This window comes from Triturus cristatus, chromosome 7, assembly GCF_964204655.1.
Source record: "Triturus cristatus chromosome 7, aTriCri1.1, whole genome shotgun sequence".
NCBI classification, from domain to species: domain Eukaryota; kingdom Metazoa; phylum Chordata; class Amphibia; order Caudata; family Salamandridae; genus Triturus; species Triturus cristatus.
This window is the reverse complement of record NC_140590.1, coordinates 1,777,534,717-1,777,550,638: the sequence shown is the minus strand read 5'-3', so window position 1 is coordinate 1,777,550,638 and position 15,922 is coordinate 1,777,534,717. Positions and strand designations below refer to the sequence as shown.

The window sequence follows — 15,922 nt, the reverse complement described above, 5'->3', positions numbered from 1 at the left end:
TCCCTATTGTTTTACTGCAGCAGTGCAAAATGTCATTCTCTATCAATACGTTGTAAGGTGTACTTACCTCCCGGCTACTGGTTTCATCTTCTTCATTCTCATGAAGGGCGGTAAGACGACGAGTACAGTATTTAGAACAGTGGCTGAAGGGCCTCCCCGCAATAGTCACTTCGATCACTCCATCATACTACTGTTGGGATCCTATGGCGATGAGTCAGGGACTTAGCCTCATGACCTGGAACATTAATGGGCTGGGGGACAAAATTAAACGGGGCATAGTGCTGCAATATATCCACCGTCACCGACTAGACTTAGTGCTGTTCCAAGAAACCCACCTCATAGGTAACTCATGTAGGGCCCTGGACAGAAAGGGGTATCGTATGGTAGCGCACTCAGGCTTTACCTCGGGATCCAGAGGGGTGGGGATCCTCCTCCGTAAGGGTTGCCCCTAGGTGATTCACACTACACAAACCGAACCACAGGGTAGGTATGTTGCCTGCTCAGGCAGCTGGGAGGGAAGGGTCCTCAACGTGCTCTCCGTATACGCCCCACCGGACCTCCAGCGCCAGACCCTAGCAGATGTGGGGATGCTCTTGATGACCTTGCCCGAGGGTGCCCTGGTGATGGGTGGCGACTTTAACTTAACGATGGAAGGTATCATGGACCGCTCTCCACCTCGACGGGACGCTCCGCACGGCTCGCAGCTGCGCAATTTTACTGACGCTCTGGGGCTGGTAGACGTTTGGAGATGGTCACACCCCCGAGACACACTTTACACTTTCCAATCTGGTGTCCATGGCAGTCACTCACGGCTTGACTACCTGTTCAACCAGGCGCAACAGATTCAGCACTTCACGGAGTCCGCGTGCTTAGCACGGGGAATATCAGACCACTCCCCGGTAACAGCTATCTTCGGAGCCCGCCGGGCATGGCAACCTGGCCCCATTATGATCCAGCCCTGGTTGCTAAAAATCCCACACATTAGGGATTCCCTGCGACAAGACACTGATTACTATTTTGAAGAAAATAGTGGGTCTGTGGCGTCGGCGATAACGCTTTGGGGGGCATATGGGGCAGTGATATGGGGAAGAGCGTTGTCCATGATAGTGGGACACAGGGCTGAGCGTAGGCGACGAGTAAGCGAGTTGGAGGCAGAGATACTTCACCTCGAGCGCGATGTTTCGCAGACCTCTGCCCACGAGACCCAACACAAACTCAATGTCAAGAGACAAGATTATAGACAACTGCTCTTTGAGGACGCCAACAGGCGTGTCCTTGCTACCCGGCACAGAATATATGAGCAGGGTGAGCGCACCGGTAAACTTTTGGCATGGCTGGAACGTAAGGAATCAGCAGCGCGGTGGGTGGGTGCGATCAAAGGGCCGGATGGTGTGCTGACCACTGACCCCCAAAACATTGCTGAAACATTTGCAAAATACTATGAGCAAATCTATCCTAAGCCACAACATTCACAAACACCGTGGGCGGCAGACCTCCTTGCCACTATTGGTATGCAATGTGTTTCCCAGCAGGATAAAGAGGCCTTGGAGGTAGATATCTCGGCTGAGGAGATCCAAAAAGCCATTCAAGATATCGGATCCGGCAAGGTCATGGGCCCCAATGGAATCCCGATAGAACTCCTGAAACCTATGGCTATGAAGCTTGCGCCCCACTTGCTGAATTTGTATAATGAGTGTTATGAGACTGGCATCCTCCCAGCAGACATCCGTACTGCTACCATAGTGGTCATCCGCAAACCCGGTAAACCAGCGGATGAGTGCGCATCGTACCGACCCATTTCCCTGATCACTGTGGAGGCCAAAGTTTTAGCTAAGCTACTGGCCAATCGTCTGCTTCCATATCTCACTGCACTGATCCACCCTGATCAGTCGGGATTCATGCCAGGCCATAACACTGTATGCAACCTACGTCGTGTCCACGGGGCACTGGGTCGTGTGGCAACACTCCAAGAGGAAGCACTCGTGCTCGCACTTGATGCCAAAATGGCATTCGATACGGTGGCCTGGGAGTATCTCTTTGAAGTCCTGACTCGTGTAAGGTTGGGGCCCCGGCTGATCGGATGGATCAAGCTTTTATATAACTTGCCCACGGCCCAAGTATCAGTTAACAACCATTGTTCGGGCTCCTTCCCCCTAGGCCGGGGCACGAGACAGGGCTGTCCGTTGTCACCGCTTCTCTTCGCCTTGGCCCTTGAGCCACTAGCGGTCTGGATCAGGGGTGACCCTGAGATCAGAGGCTTTAAATGGACAGAAGATCATGAAGACCGTATTTCCTTATATGCGGACGATATTTTGTTGTATCTAGCATCCCCGGCGCGCTCGCTTCGTTGTGTACTCCATATTTTCCATATCTTTGGAGCGCACTCCGGATACCAGATTAACTGGTCCAAATCCCAGATGTACCCCCTCAGGGGTGACCCACCACACAGTCCCAGGGGTTACACCATACCGGTGGCACCACAGGGTTTCCAATACCTCGGCATTTTTATAACATTAAACCCAACCCTATTTTATGATCGTAACCTATCGGGCCCATTGCAGAGGTTCAAGGCGGACGTGGTCCATTGGAAAACTTTGCCCCTCACACTTTTGGGTCGTGCATCCTTATTCAAGATGCTGGCCCTCCCACGCTTTCTCTACGCCCTGCAGAATACGCCCATCCCGATCCCCGAATCCTACATTTTGCAAATCGAGGCAGCAATTAGAGACTTGTTATGGGATAGTGGACCCCTCGTATCGCAATGTAGAAACTTACCATGGGATGGTATGATGGAAGTATAGGATTGCCGGATATACGCCTTTACTACCAGGCATCGCAATTGATCGCAATCAACCGGTGGGTGTTTGGATCCCACGATGATCCCAATTTCCGTACTGATCAATGGCTAATGGGAAAGGGAGGATATAATAGAGCGCTATACTCAAACCACAAAAACCTAGGCTTGACTGGCCCTACGGCCCGAACGGTAGAAATTTGGCACAAGCTCCAGCGGTGCATGGGTTGGTATGGGCGGCTGACTAAGGCCACCCCACTCTGGGAGCCTGATGGCCTGGGACGGATGAGTGCCTGCGCGGGGTTCAACAAGTAGAACCTTATCGGTATCTCCACGGTAGGGGATGTATGGATCAAAGGCAAAAAGGCGTCATTTGCGGAACTCCAGCACAAATACCAGCTCGCACCGTCAGAATATTTCCGGTATCTTCAAATTAGCCATGCTATTGACGGCGCCCTTCCCGCTGGTGCCCCTCTCCCAGTAGGCTGCTGCTGGACCCAATGGATCACAAGGCTATCTCCTTGACGTATAAGAAGCTAATTAACAATCGGACCGACCCAATGCGGAAGTTAAGGGCTAGCTGGGAGACGGACTTGGGGGAAATGACTGACGAGGACTGGACTGAAGCGTTAGCCTCCCCTCGAGAGGTGGCAATGCCGATGCGACTTCGTCTCGTTCAGCTTAAAATTCTGCATCGTGTTTATTTCGATGCAAAACTGTTGTACAAATTGGGGAGACGACTGCACACGCTCTGCCTACGACACTGTCACCAGATAGGTACATTCATACATATTCTATGGACATGCCCCCACATTCAACAATACTGGATAGACGTCACCCGACAGTTGGCGAGGTCCATTGGAAACCCCATATCCCCCTCTCCCCAACTCTGCCTCCTTAATGTTTGGGAGGCTACGGACCTTACCCAGGCGGTACAAATATGGTCTGCCATGGGTTGGACCATTCCTAAGAGGAATATTGCTCAGAAATGGGGGGTAGACACCATACCACAGCTACGTGTTTGGGCCACTGATATGGATCATGCCATGGTGGCGGAGAAAACTGTATACAAAAGCCGAGGCTGCCCACGGAAATGGGATCACAAGTGGGGACGGTGGAACAAATACCGGGGAGACATCTGTATTTCTCCTACGGTGGAGCTTAGGAGGGAGAGACTGGCTACACTGGAGGAAGTTGGGGCAAGCGCGGTGACTTGAAACCCTCAGGCCACCAGACATGCGATGTGCACGGGGGGGCTTCCCGATCCTAACATATACATGTAACCCCCTTTGTACTGCTTCACTAATTGATCTGATCTAATTCTTGCTGCCCTGAATATATTGTCTGTTATCTGCAGTCTCCGAATGTATACTTGCCAGTGGAGGTTCTCATTGAGTGTCATTACTGCTGCTATGTTGTCGTTTTTATTTTCAATAAAAATCGTTATAAAAAAAAAAATACGAGGGCTGACCCAAATGATTTCAAAAACCTCATACCTATCTCCAACCACCCGTTACTAGCCATAACGCTGAAAAAATGTGTCTTAGAACAACTTAATCATCATATACATAAATTCACCCTCCTTGACACCTTCCAATCCGGTTTCAGGAAAGGTTGTAGTACTGAAACTGCCATTCTCAATATATCTGATGACATTCACAGATCCTTAGATAAGGGAGACGCTTGCCTTCTTATACTATTTGACCTACTGCGGCTTTCGATACCGTTAATCACCCTGCCCAATTTGAATCACTGAAGTTTTGCTTTGGTATGAATGGCTCCGTCTTAAAATGGTTCACACCCTTTCTACAACACAGTTCGCATCAAATCAAAATCAACACATGTCTATCTAATCCCACACAGGTCAATCCTGGCATGCCTCAGGGCTCAATTCTATCCCCCTCCCTTTTCAGTCTCTTCATGGAACACCTTATGGTCATCCTGAAGCAAGCAGGGATCTAATATCACCTTTATGCTGATGACACTCAACTTCACTACAAAACCAAATCACCCAGTGACATTCAACATCTCAACACCACACTGAATAAGTTACAATCTTGGTTTTACTCTAATCACTTAAAGCTAAATCCCAACAAAACAGAAATAAGTCTATTCTCCCCCAAATGCAACCACCTACCAATTCACGATTGGATCAGCGACCTGAACGCTTTATATTGTCTCTCATTCTATCCAACTCCGCTAAGTCCTTTGGCTTCTTCTTGGACAACAACATGTCAATGAAAGAGCACGTCAAAAACTCAGCCAAAGGAGCACTTTACGCACTAAAACACCTCAAGAAAATTAAACAATTCATCCCCTTCAATGATTTTAAGATTGTGGTGCAATCTCTGGTCCTCTCCAAACTGGACTATGGAAATACCATACTCACTGGAATGCCAAAATCTCACCTTGTCCCCCGTAGATCAGTGCTAAACATGGCAGCCCGGCTCATTACTGATGTCAAAAGGTTTGAACACATCTCTCCTGCTCTCAAGAGCCTCAACTGGCTTCCTATCGAAGGAAGATGTACTTACAAGACTCCCTGTATCATTCACAACGCCTTTCACTCATATTCAGCCAAGTACTTAGAAAACAAGCTTACGAAATCAGGGATTTCTAGATCTTTGAGAAGCTCAAATACACTTTTGCTCCTACATCCCAGTCTAAAAAAATCATCTACCAAGTGCAACCTCTCCTTCCCTTGCTTTAAAAGTGACCTGTAACTTCTCCTCCTCAACAAATACTTTAATTCTTAGACTACTGACCTTGGTTATTATCTTGTGCACAGGACTAGACCTCGGTCGTAGACGGCTGTTTGTTTGTTTGCTTATGCTGTCTATTGATCCTTTCGAATTGTTCTCTTGTTTTGTTTTTTGTTGTTGTGCTTTGTTGTGTATTATTATCTATTGAGTCATACTTTATATGTTATTGCGTTTCTGATTTACTGGATTAGCTCCAGATCATGTAAAGCGCTCTGACACCTTCGTGTCTAGCTAGTGCTATATAAAACATATAAATAAATAATAAATAAATAAATGTGGTGAACTTGTTATGTGGTGTAACCTTGCCTATGTAATGATGTGGATGCATTGACAAGGATAACGTGGCTAGTACCATCAACGATACACAGTCCCACGATATGCACGGGATCAACACAAAGATGCAGTTTCCCATGGATGTATGTCGTTACAACGCACACTTTTACAACGCATGCACTTACAACGCATTTTTTACAACGCAACATCCACTACAACGCATTCCATTACATAGCATGACACTACAACGCATTTTTAAAAACTACCTTTACAACGCATTCCATTACATCGCATACTACCTTTACAACGCATACCATTACAACGCATAATATTAAATTGCATTTAAGGTAAAGTGTTGGATAGTATAGGGGTAAAAATTACTATTCTAACTCCAGGGGGTGCAACAGTAGGGAAAGTGGTGGATAGTATAGGGGTAAAAATTACTATTCTAACTCCAGGGGGTGCAACAGTAGGGTAAGTGTTGGATAGTATAGGGGTAAAAATTACTATTCTAACTCCAGGGGGTGCAACAGTAGGGTAAGTGTTGGATAGTATAGGGGTAAAAATTACTATTCTAACTCCAGGGGGTGCAACAGTAGGGTAAGTGTTGGATAGTGTAGTGTAATATTATGCGTTGTAATGGTATGCGTTGTAAAGGTAGTATGCGATGTAATGGAATGCGTTGTAAAGGTAGTTTTTAAAAATGCGTTGTAGTGTCATGCTATGTAATGGAATGCGTTGTAGTGGATGTTGCGTTGTAAAAAATGCGTTGTAAGTGTAGTGCGTTGTAAAAGTTGCGTTGTAAAGGTTGTTCCCCGTTTCCCATGGCATGTGGCAAACAGGCCACCAAGTACATATGCAAGAACTCATGAAAGATCTTGCAAGAATGAGTAAGTATTGTTCAGTACTCCCACGAGATTTGACAACCTAAATAGGGAGAGGCATCAATGAAAAAGGGAGCCAACGGGTCAATCAGTGCTCGTCAGTGAGGTTTAGGTAGGTAAGGTGACGCTCAAAAGGCCTGGCAACCATTGTTCTTGGAACACGGCTGCCTTCCAGGAGGAGAACATTCTAGAGCATCGTTGGCAGTGTTTTCAGGAGACACGAGGAGTCTACTGCACTTGCTCCTAGGTTGCGGGAACTAAAACTTTGTGGAACTAACAATCTTAATCTGACTGCAAAACTGGACCTGAAGAGCATAGGACTAATCAAGCTGTGAGTGCGTGTTCAACAAGAAATGCACCGGAATAGGAGTATTTTGTCTTTTTAGCACCGGTTGAGAATAAACACTCCAGTGCACAATGCTAGAGATGGAATTAGGTGGCAAATTGAGGATGTTCTGGGAAGTGGAATATGTTCAGCTGAAGAACTCGGGATGGCAGCATTCAGCCAGCTCTTGCCTCGCCAGCAGGGCCTGCTCAGTTTCCTGAAGCCCACCTTGCGGAATCAAACACTGTTGATCTCCATATAGACTGCCTAGTTGAAAGAATTATTTTAGAGCAACAGGTTACATTATATCTACGCCTTTTGGTAGCTCTGGTAACTAACTGGCATAGCCACCTGGTAGTCATTAATGCAACTATGCCTTCAGACCAGTGGGAAATCCTAGGCCTGAAAATTATGCATCCGAATTCCAAAAGAGAAGCCACGGTCAGAAAGTGCCCACCAGTATGACCATACCCATCCCTACAGACGCAGTAGTAGCAGCGCCACCACTACCTAGAGCTCCTTCGATGCATCCTTTCTGTCTTTACAGCTCAAAACCGCCCCATTATTTGAAATGCCTTGAAATCTATCAGATGAAATACACAAAATGTGCAATATTGATGTCCAAACAGCAGGAAGCACACCGACAGAAGAGCCATCAGAATCACAGTAGGTCACGAGCTCAAGGAAACCACCAAATCCAGCCAATGAAACCTCCAGGGCTCCTTGTTCAAGCAGATGAACCTGCACATGCTGTGTCTAAAATACAGCTACATGAATAGCAATGGCTGCAATCCTGGCTCAGCGAGTTAAGCGCTTGACACTGAAACATTCTTGTACCGCATAAGTTTGAATCCAAGCAACGGTGACATACCTATCAATAATTGAGAGATCTATAAATTGAGTACCAATCAATTCCTGCTATATGCCTCTTGTAAGCAGCCAAACTGCTAGCTATGCACCATTTCCAACCTTCACACCCCAACAGGTTTTGATTCCTGCCTAAAGAAATTCAGTTTTATATTTGAAAGAAGTGAAACATGCACAACAAACCTATGGCGTTCATGGCCTCCTCTTTACTCCACGACTGACATCATTTAATCCATAGAAGGCTTTTTAAGTGGGATATATACAGCAAGTAAGAAAAGCACAATGCAAAACGGAGGAGGGGAACGTGCCCGCTTCCCTGGACAACGGTTGTATAACAAAATATCAAATATAGAAATATCATACTACATAAATATCCTGTTTTAAATAGCATTTGCACAACTAACATACCATGGACTATTTATTATCTATTATTAATTGCAATGGGGCATTATTTTTGGAAACCATATTAACGATGCAATATTTACATCAGGAAAATTCTGCCCGCTCTATTTTGGTATCACATCATATCAAAGGCTTGCCTGCCCACATGAAAAAGGTTTGCGATCACATAAATCTTCACAATTGTTTACACGAAATGTAGGCACTCTTCAACTCTGAGGCACATGACTCTTTTACATGCTCACACTGCCTTGGAATACCTTGGGCCCTGGTTTTCTGCATACAGGTGCAAGGGGAAAGGTGCTTCTGTAGCACCTTTCTGGAGCACTTGATTCACACCACAATGTATCCATGTGCTTAGAGGAGGTTCACTTTGAAGTAGTCGCTATATACATATAAACAAAACCTCTAAAATAATACAGGAGTGTTCAAAGTGTAAAAAATTAAAAAAGAGGTAGGCAGTTCGACTATACCCAGTGAGATCATAGCCCGGTGAATTTCCCTCATGGCGTTTTTGTACAGCTCTTTCTGCCAATTGCGTAAAAGCGTCCACTCCTCTTCAGAAAAATAGGCAGCAACATCACGGAACGTAACCGGTGCCTGGAATAGAAATGTAAAGTCATATTACGGGTCACTTCATTTGCTTAAAAATAGCTGATGAATATAAAATCATTGCAATAATCAGGGAAGCTTCCGGGAAATATATTCCGTGCTGTGCCAGTGACGTGCGACACTGACACAAGGGTTTATCATTTTAGGCGATTGAACTTCTTCTCCAGCTTCAGTGGCAGCCTGTCTGCTCAGCACAGTTTGTGAGGCCTCTGCTGTTCGAGTCACAAGGTTTTGAGGATTTTGTCTTCAGTGGTAGCAATCTGGCCACCCTCCGGGACCCTCCTCCTCCCTGAACACAGCATTGTGAGACATCACCCTGGTCCTATTGGAGGGGGGGGGGGGGGGGTTGATATGGAGCATTACCTTTGTCCCACTCAAGTCCAGGTTAAGTTACCTTCTTGTTAGAAAGGCGATTTTACCATTTCACATAGGCATGAGAAATGAGTTGGGTCTAAGAAACTGAGCCTTGTTATGCTTAAAATAATCTGCAGTGGCCGGTTCGTCCATCAGTCTACAAAGACACACCAGCCCACCTTACAACCGAAACCAGGTGACGTCAAAGAACAAGACTCCATCCGGAGTGTTCCCCATCCCTGCTTGCGGAAGGTAACTAATCCGACGTTTCTTCATATATAAAGGCATACCTGCATGCAACATGATTAATTCAGGTTCTCAGAATACGAGGCATTTGCTGCTACAGATAAGGCCTAGGTGTAGCTGTTGATGCTAAGTAAGGAAGCAAAAAACATACTACGGTTTCCAGTTGCATTAAAATTAACCAAGTTAGTGGGCCTTAAAAATTAGGCACAACTGCCAGCAACGCAACTTTCACACTTAAAAGCACATTTCTCACATGCAATCACTTCTCACCTTCTCTGGTGTTGCCAGCTGTGTTTTTAGCACTATGTAAGTAGTGCATACGTGAAGAAGTGTAATTACTAGTTAAATTAAACAATTACATTCTTAAGAACAGTACACAATTATCAAAACCAACATTCAGCATTTGTTTAAATAGGATTTCTATCTAAACGACGTGCCTAAAAAGAGCCAAAATATCCCACTGTAAACTGTGGGGGAGAATGAGGAATCAGCAATTCCCCCTGAAATCCCTCATTGTTTAGGGAAGCCTCAGGGTTCAATCCTGAATCCCCGTTAATTCCACATGCCCAAAGTTATAAGCACCCCAGTTTAGCTAACTCTGACAGTAAGCACAGAGCGTTAAAATACCTCTGTGATGTAAGTGCTCTCAGTGGAGATGGTTAGCAAACTAGGTCACAGCTTCAAATTCTGAAGGTTCAACTCTGCACTTTTATTCTTACAAAATAAAAAAAATAGTTATGCACTGGACAACAGAGACGTCTGTTACTTACAGCACTACAAAATGGCAAAACTCAGGGTTCAAGCGATGTATGAACAAAGTTACTACTATAGCTTTGGGCTTCAGAGTTGGATGCAGCATGGAGACGGCCATATTCAAAATCACGGATGATGCCCTTGCAATACTGGACAAAGGAGAATCCGGTCTGCTTATACTCCTTAATCTCTCCTTGACCTGTGACACTGTTAACCACAACATTCTACTAAACACCTTTAAATTCTCAAATGGATCTGAGGTAGACAGTCCTGAAACGGTTCTCCTCCTACCTCAACAATCGCCTCTCAGAAAATTAAAGGACTTCATATCTAATCCAACCCATGTCAACCCAGGAGTTCTTTGAGGCTTCATCCTAGCCCCGATTCTCTTTAACTTATACATGGAACTTCTAACTTCAATTTTCCACCAAGCCAAATTACAGTGCCATCTTTAAGCAAATGACATCCAACACTACCTTGAAATATCCTTTACCATCGACAGCACGCGATCTCTTGGAATCTCCCTTGACAAACACCTAAACATGATCACCAACATCAACTCCACCTTCAAAGGTGCACTATACCAACTCAGGCTTATTAGGAAAATCAAATCAAGTCATTCATTCCGCTACCGAGTTCTGAAATGTGGGACAAGCCCTCGTAATCTCCAGACTATATTAGAGTAATGTAGTGCTTGCTGACGCACCCGAATAGCACCAGTAAGGGCTATGCTCAGCGCAACTTGAAGACTATTAACCGGAACAAGGCGCTATGAGCACATCACTTCCTTAACGATCGCTCTAAAGTGGCTACCTATCAAAGCACAACGCATTTTAAAGATAGCTTGTGTCACACACAAAGCTGTACGCCACTGAACCTCAAAATATTAGCCACAGAAACTAACCTTATTTGGTGGAAGCTGCACACTGAGAAGCTAAAACGTGCGTGCGCTCAGGATATGGAACTCCTTACCACCAGTGAGCCACACGAACCCCTCCTCTCTGACTTTCAAGAAGAGAATGAAATAACTTGTTTTTGAAACATACTTATTGCTGGGTGGATTGGATCATGCGATAAACGGCTATATCTATATCTAGTTCGATGCTACTTGTAAACTACCACTGTTAACTGCTTGGACGCTTCACACGCTAATGTAAAATTACCTCTGAATCTCTGCCTATATTGTTACCTGCTGTTTATATTGTAAAGCTTGGCCTAATCAGCCATACTAACTGTAGCCAAAGGTAGACTTATTAGATGCATCCTCTGGAACTGTTGCATCAATTTTACATTTCGGGCTAAACTGTTACCTATTTGCATTTATTATAATATATTGTACCCAACTTGATTAACCTGTTACTTACACCGTAACTTTTCTGCATACATTGCAACCAGCATAGTAAAACTGCAAGTTACCATTAAATATTTTTTTACTCTGCAGGCTACGGAAAAACATAAAAATGTTTCTAGACCTGCAGGTCTATTGACTTAAATAATCTACTTGACGTAATTATAATGTTCTTGACCCATAAGCTAGTTTCAAATCATGTGATCCTGGGCACATTTTTTTTTATTCACTGAGCTGCCATTTTCTATTTTACCACATATGTGAGCACCTTCAAATACACGAGTTCAGCATGCCTGCTGTAGAAAAACACTGTTGTGGAATTAAAACACTAAAATGTTGCTCTGTATATAATACAAATCTAGCCACATATAGGATACACACGATGATGACCTGCCTCTTTGTTCATTAACCGCATTGTCATCAGGACGGGGGCAGGAATGTTTCTCAAATCATGTTTTAAAACTATTACTATTAATAAATACCGGAAGCATTAAGTGGTACCACACTTATTTGCAATCAGCAGATTTTCCATTGAAATGGCCACAACATTTCTCACTGACGTGGTTATACTGATAAAACTATAGTGTATAATGTTTGGAAATTGAGTTTCTGCAAATATTTGTCATTTGCACATCACCAAATAGTGTTCTGATTGTTTTGCTCCTATTTAAATCTTTGTTTGCATCACACTTCTGAATTACAAATAAAAATGTTTTTTCGTAATTCCTGATATATTTTGAAATACTTGTACTATTTATTTACAAGCTGTTTAAATCTTCTGCGTTAGAACAAAAAAACTGGCATCTCACAGCCTTTTGTTTCACAATGATGGTCAGTAGGCTCACTTGACGAAAACCTCTAACTCTAACAAGAGAAAGAAAAGCAAACACCATATTCCAGGTTGAGATAAGAAAGAATTTGTAAAAAGACAAACTAACATTTGATCTCTTTCCTTGAACAGACAGCAAATGTGTCAAGATACAAACAAGATTTAAAGGCATCTTTACTGATCGTTCACTTTCTGAATGAACAGAACACCTGTTTCTTCCAGCTTAAGTTCACTCACTAGAAGGGACGGGTAGGTGCTAAATTAGATTGACCTGTTAAATCTGATCTGCCATAGTGAGTGGGTGAGTAGATTTTTCGAGGCCTGATCTGCAATCTGTATGTTACCTTATTACTTTATTATGTACTGCGCTCCGGCACTCTTGGGTCATATTCGTGCTTTATAATATTCTCAATAAATAAATATAGGCAAAACTAGACCAAACCCATAGACAGCTTGATCATCTCATTCTACACAGCATTTCCACTTGTCAAAATCATTTGGGAACTCAAGTCCTGATGAGATTAATATAGGATTTAAAATTCTACATAGAAGGCAGTGATCGAAATCCATTACTTGAGTGAAATCTAAAGATACCGCCAGAAAGAAGGGATAGTGAAATATCAAGAGCGCACTTCAGCACCAAGACAAATACCAATCGGGCCTTCCTAATATATCCTTTAACTTAATCAGAGTTAAGAGTTATTTCTATTCCTTGGCACTTCTACAATCTCCTTAAAAACACATGTGTAGCAATTTGCATTAACAGGCTGTTTTGCTGAATGAACACCAACTGAGGCAGAGGTAAATGTTACCTCTGACCTGTCTGGAGCAAACCTGGCTAGGTAGTATGTTCAGCAGCAGTCCATAACAGTGGCATCCCTGAAGCCCCCGGGGGAGGGTGGTCACCCAGTTTGCGCTAAAGGGAAAAGATGAACAAATCTTTTTGCTTTAAGATATTTTTTTTTAAAGAAATGTATTTACATCCAAGCTGCACCTGCTGTAAAACCTTTTACAGGTCAGAGTTTTGACCCAAACTGTTAGGCCTTCTAATTGAAACCACATATTTGGGTAAGTGTACCACTTGTTGTTCATGACACCTTTAAATACTTATCATCCCTCTAGGCACTTCCAAGGATTTCATGGAGTTAATAGTTCCTAATACCTGCACTGCAGTTTGTTTACATGATAAAGTGGAGAAGTAATAACAGCTCTTCAGCAACTACCTGTCACTTACCAGTAATTCATCCTGTGCTTTGCGTTCTACTTATAATTGTGTTTTTTCATTTGGAAGTACACTTAATAACTTTTACAGTACAAAGGAAAAACATCAAGACAGTGGTTAAGAACGACATGGAATAAATAGAGACCACTGAAGTATTCATATTTTCGAAGCTGGGGAAGAGTGAAAATGAGCAACATGCAAATACTAAGGTATTAATACTAACTGATTTCTTATTGGTAAAAATTGTTTTATGATTTTAATTATTTTACTGAACTAAATTCGTATTCGATAATGCAATTGTTGTGTATATATCTTCATATGATTGTATGGTCTAAAGAACCGAAATAAAGATTAAACTAACTACTAAGGTATTAATGCAATTGGTGATATAATTTACCATTGACTTGGCTAAATGTAATTTGTTTACAGCGCTGCAAAAAAACATCCGTGGTGAGTGAAAAGTAAGGTGATAACATTTATTATTTTAAAAAACTCCAGAAACATAACTTTACCCCATACCCTCAAAAATGCAGTCTACAAGGCGCTGTTCTCTCTGCAGATCTCATCACATGCACCTACACTAATATCATACAGAGCAGCTTTCAGTACAGCCTGGCACCGTCATGTCCTTTTCAAATCCCATAAAACTATTAGTTTGCAATACGACGAGCGTGACAAATTATGGCGATTATCAAAATGCCTTGACGAAATCACAAAAATAATAATGCATTATAATTATGAAGAGCTACCAAATCTGAGTGTACCAGGGCTACAACACTTTATTTGAGACAGCACGAGCGACAAAATATTGTTAAAATATCAGTTCGCTAATTTCAAAATACAATTATTGATTACAATTAATTAGAGCACATAATGTAAATAAAGCCCACCCTGGACATGGAATGCACGGATCAGGGCATGGCTCACCTTATCCAAATAGCAGCGGGACATTGCTGCATGAATTAATGAGATGCACAGGTGGAAGCAGCTGGAGCTAGGGTGTGGGTGCGGGTTCGGGACCCCCCAACAGATCGCTGCCCCAACTCCCTACTCTTTCCCCTCCTGGTGCACAAATCCCAACAATACTGCAGTTAGGCGGCCCCCACCTGGCCCGGAGACGGTGCGCATGCGCAGTAGGTGGGCACACTGCTATCCGGCGCAGGCGCAGTGAGAGCGCTCCAGACGGAGCACGCTCTGCAGCTCGGCGGGAGGGAAGGGTGATCGTGGGGGCACGCGCGACATGAATGACGACACGTTGTGCGCATGAGCAGACTCGCCCACTCGTACCCCAAACATTCCCTGCATGAAGTGTAGTTCACGTTAATCCACAAAAATAAGTAGGGCTTAGACATGGGCGAGTCGACGCCGAGTGAAGTGTCTGGGTTGCCGCTTAAGAGCTTGTGCACGGACCAAGCCGTGAAAATGTTTGGCATGTAGTTCATGCAAACATATAAAAAAGTCTCTTCAAAACTAAAAAAGTGCATTTCACCACTACCCGTACGACAATCCCATTAGTGGACTCAGAAGCAAGTGTGTATCATAGACGATTAGGGTTACTACCTTTAGGATTGCCAACCAGGCTGTTTTTTTACTGGCTCAACAGGTATGCTCAGGGCCTTAAGTGGGATGAAAATACTGGGGAGGGGGGTGAGGGGTTCTCTCAAAGGGGCGTGGGCAATGTAATTAAGGGTGTGGCTATAAAACAGTAAGCTAAAAATCTGTGCTTCGTATAGAGTGCTTGCTGCTCCACTGGTATTTTGCTGCTACCCTTATTGCATCTTAAAGCAAGTAACATAACTCGTACAAGGAGGCAGGACTATTCGCTTTGTCAATTGTTGTTAGCTGCATAAGCTAAATAAGCAACAACTATGGCTTTGTTGAACAAGTTACTCTATCTAGCTGCATATTCTTTACCTTTGAATTTCCCAGGCATCAGGCTGGATCCGGAAACTTTTGCTCGAGCAATACCCCTTGACGCGCCATTGTGTGGCTCCATTCGGTTACGCATGATGTCGTTAGCGTCGTTTATGACAGCGCAGTCACCTATACAGGTGCCAACCAGGCGCGTGGATGTCAGTACTTTTCATTTTTTTCCATGCCAGAAGCGCAGAGCAACGAAGTAACTGACGTAAACGTGTGCAAACTAGGGCCCTGAAAAAGGGAGTAACCCTAGCCCTAACAAAAATCAGTCTGCAAAGCGGGGAGGAGTGGGTGGGCCTGTAAGGAATCTGCAGCTAGATAGAGTCTCTACCAG

General features: G+C 43.9%; 1 protein-coding gene across 1 annotated transcript in view; it reads right to left on the bottom strand.

Annotated features, from left to right (window-relative positions):
* Window positions 1–14,781, bottom strand: part of LOC146813084 (uncharacterized) — a 122,203-nt gene extending 107,422 nt beyond the window's left edge. Inside the window, exons 1-2 of the mRNA XM_085620069.1 lie at window positions 14,596–14,781; window positions 8,778–8,904 (exon numbers count right to left, since the gene is read on the bottom strand). Of these exons, the coding sequence (XP_085476195.1) occupies window positions 8,778–8,904; window positions 14,596–14,619 (151 nt within the window). The 5' untranslated portion in view covers window positions 14,620–14,781. The remainder of the gene's footprint in view (window positions 1–8,777; window positions 8,905–14,595) is intronic.
* Between the last annotated feature and the right edge of the window lie 1,141 nt (window positions 14,782–15,922).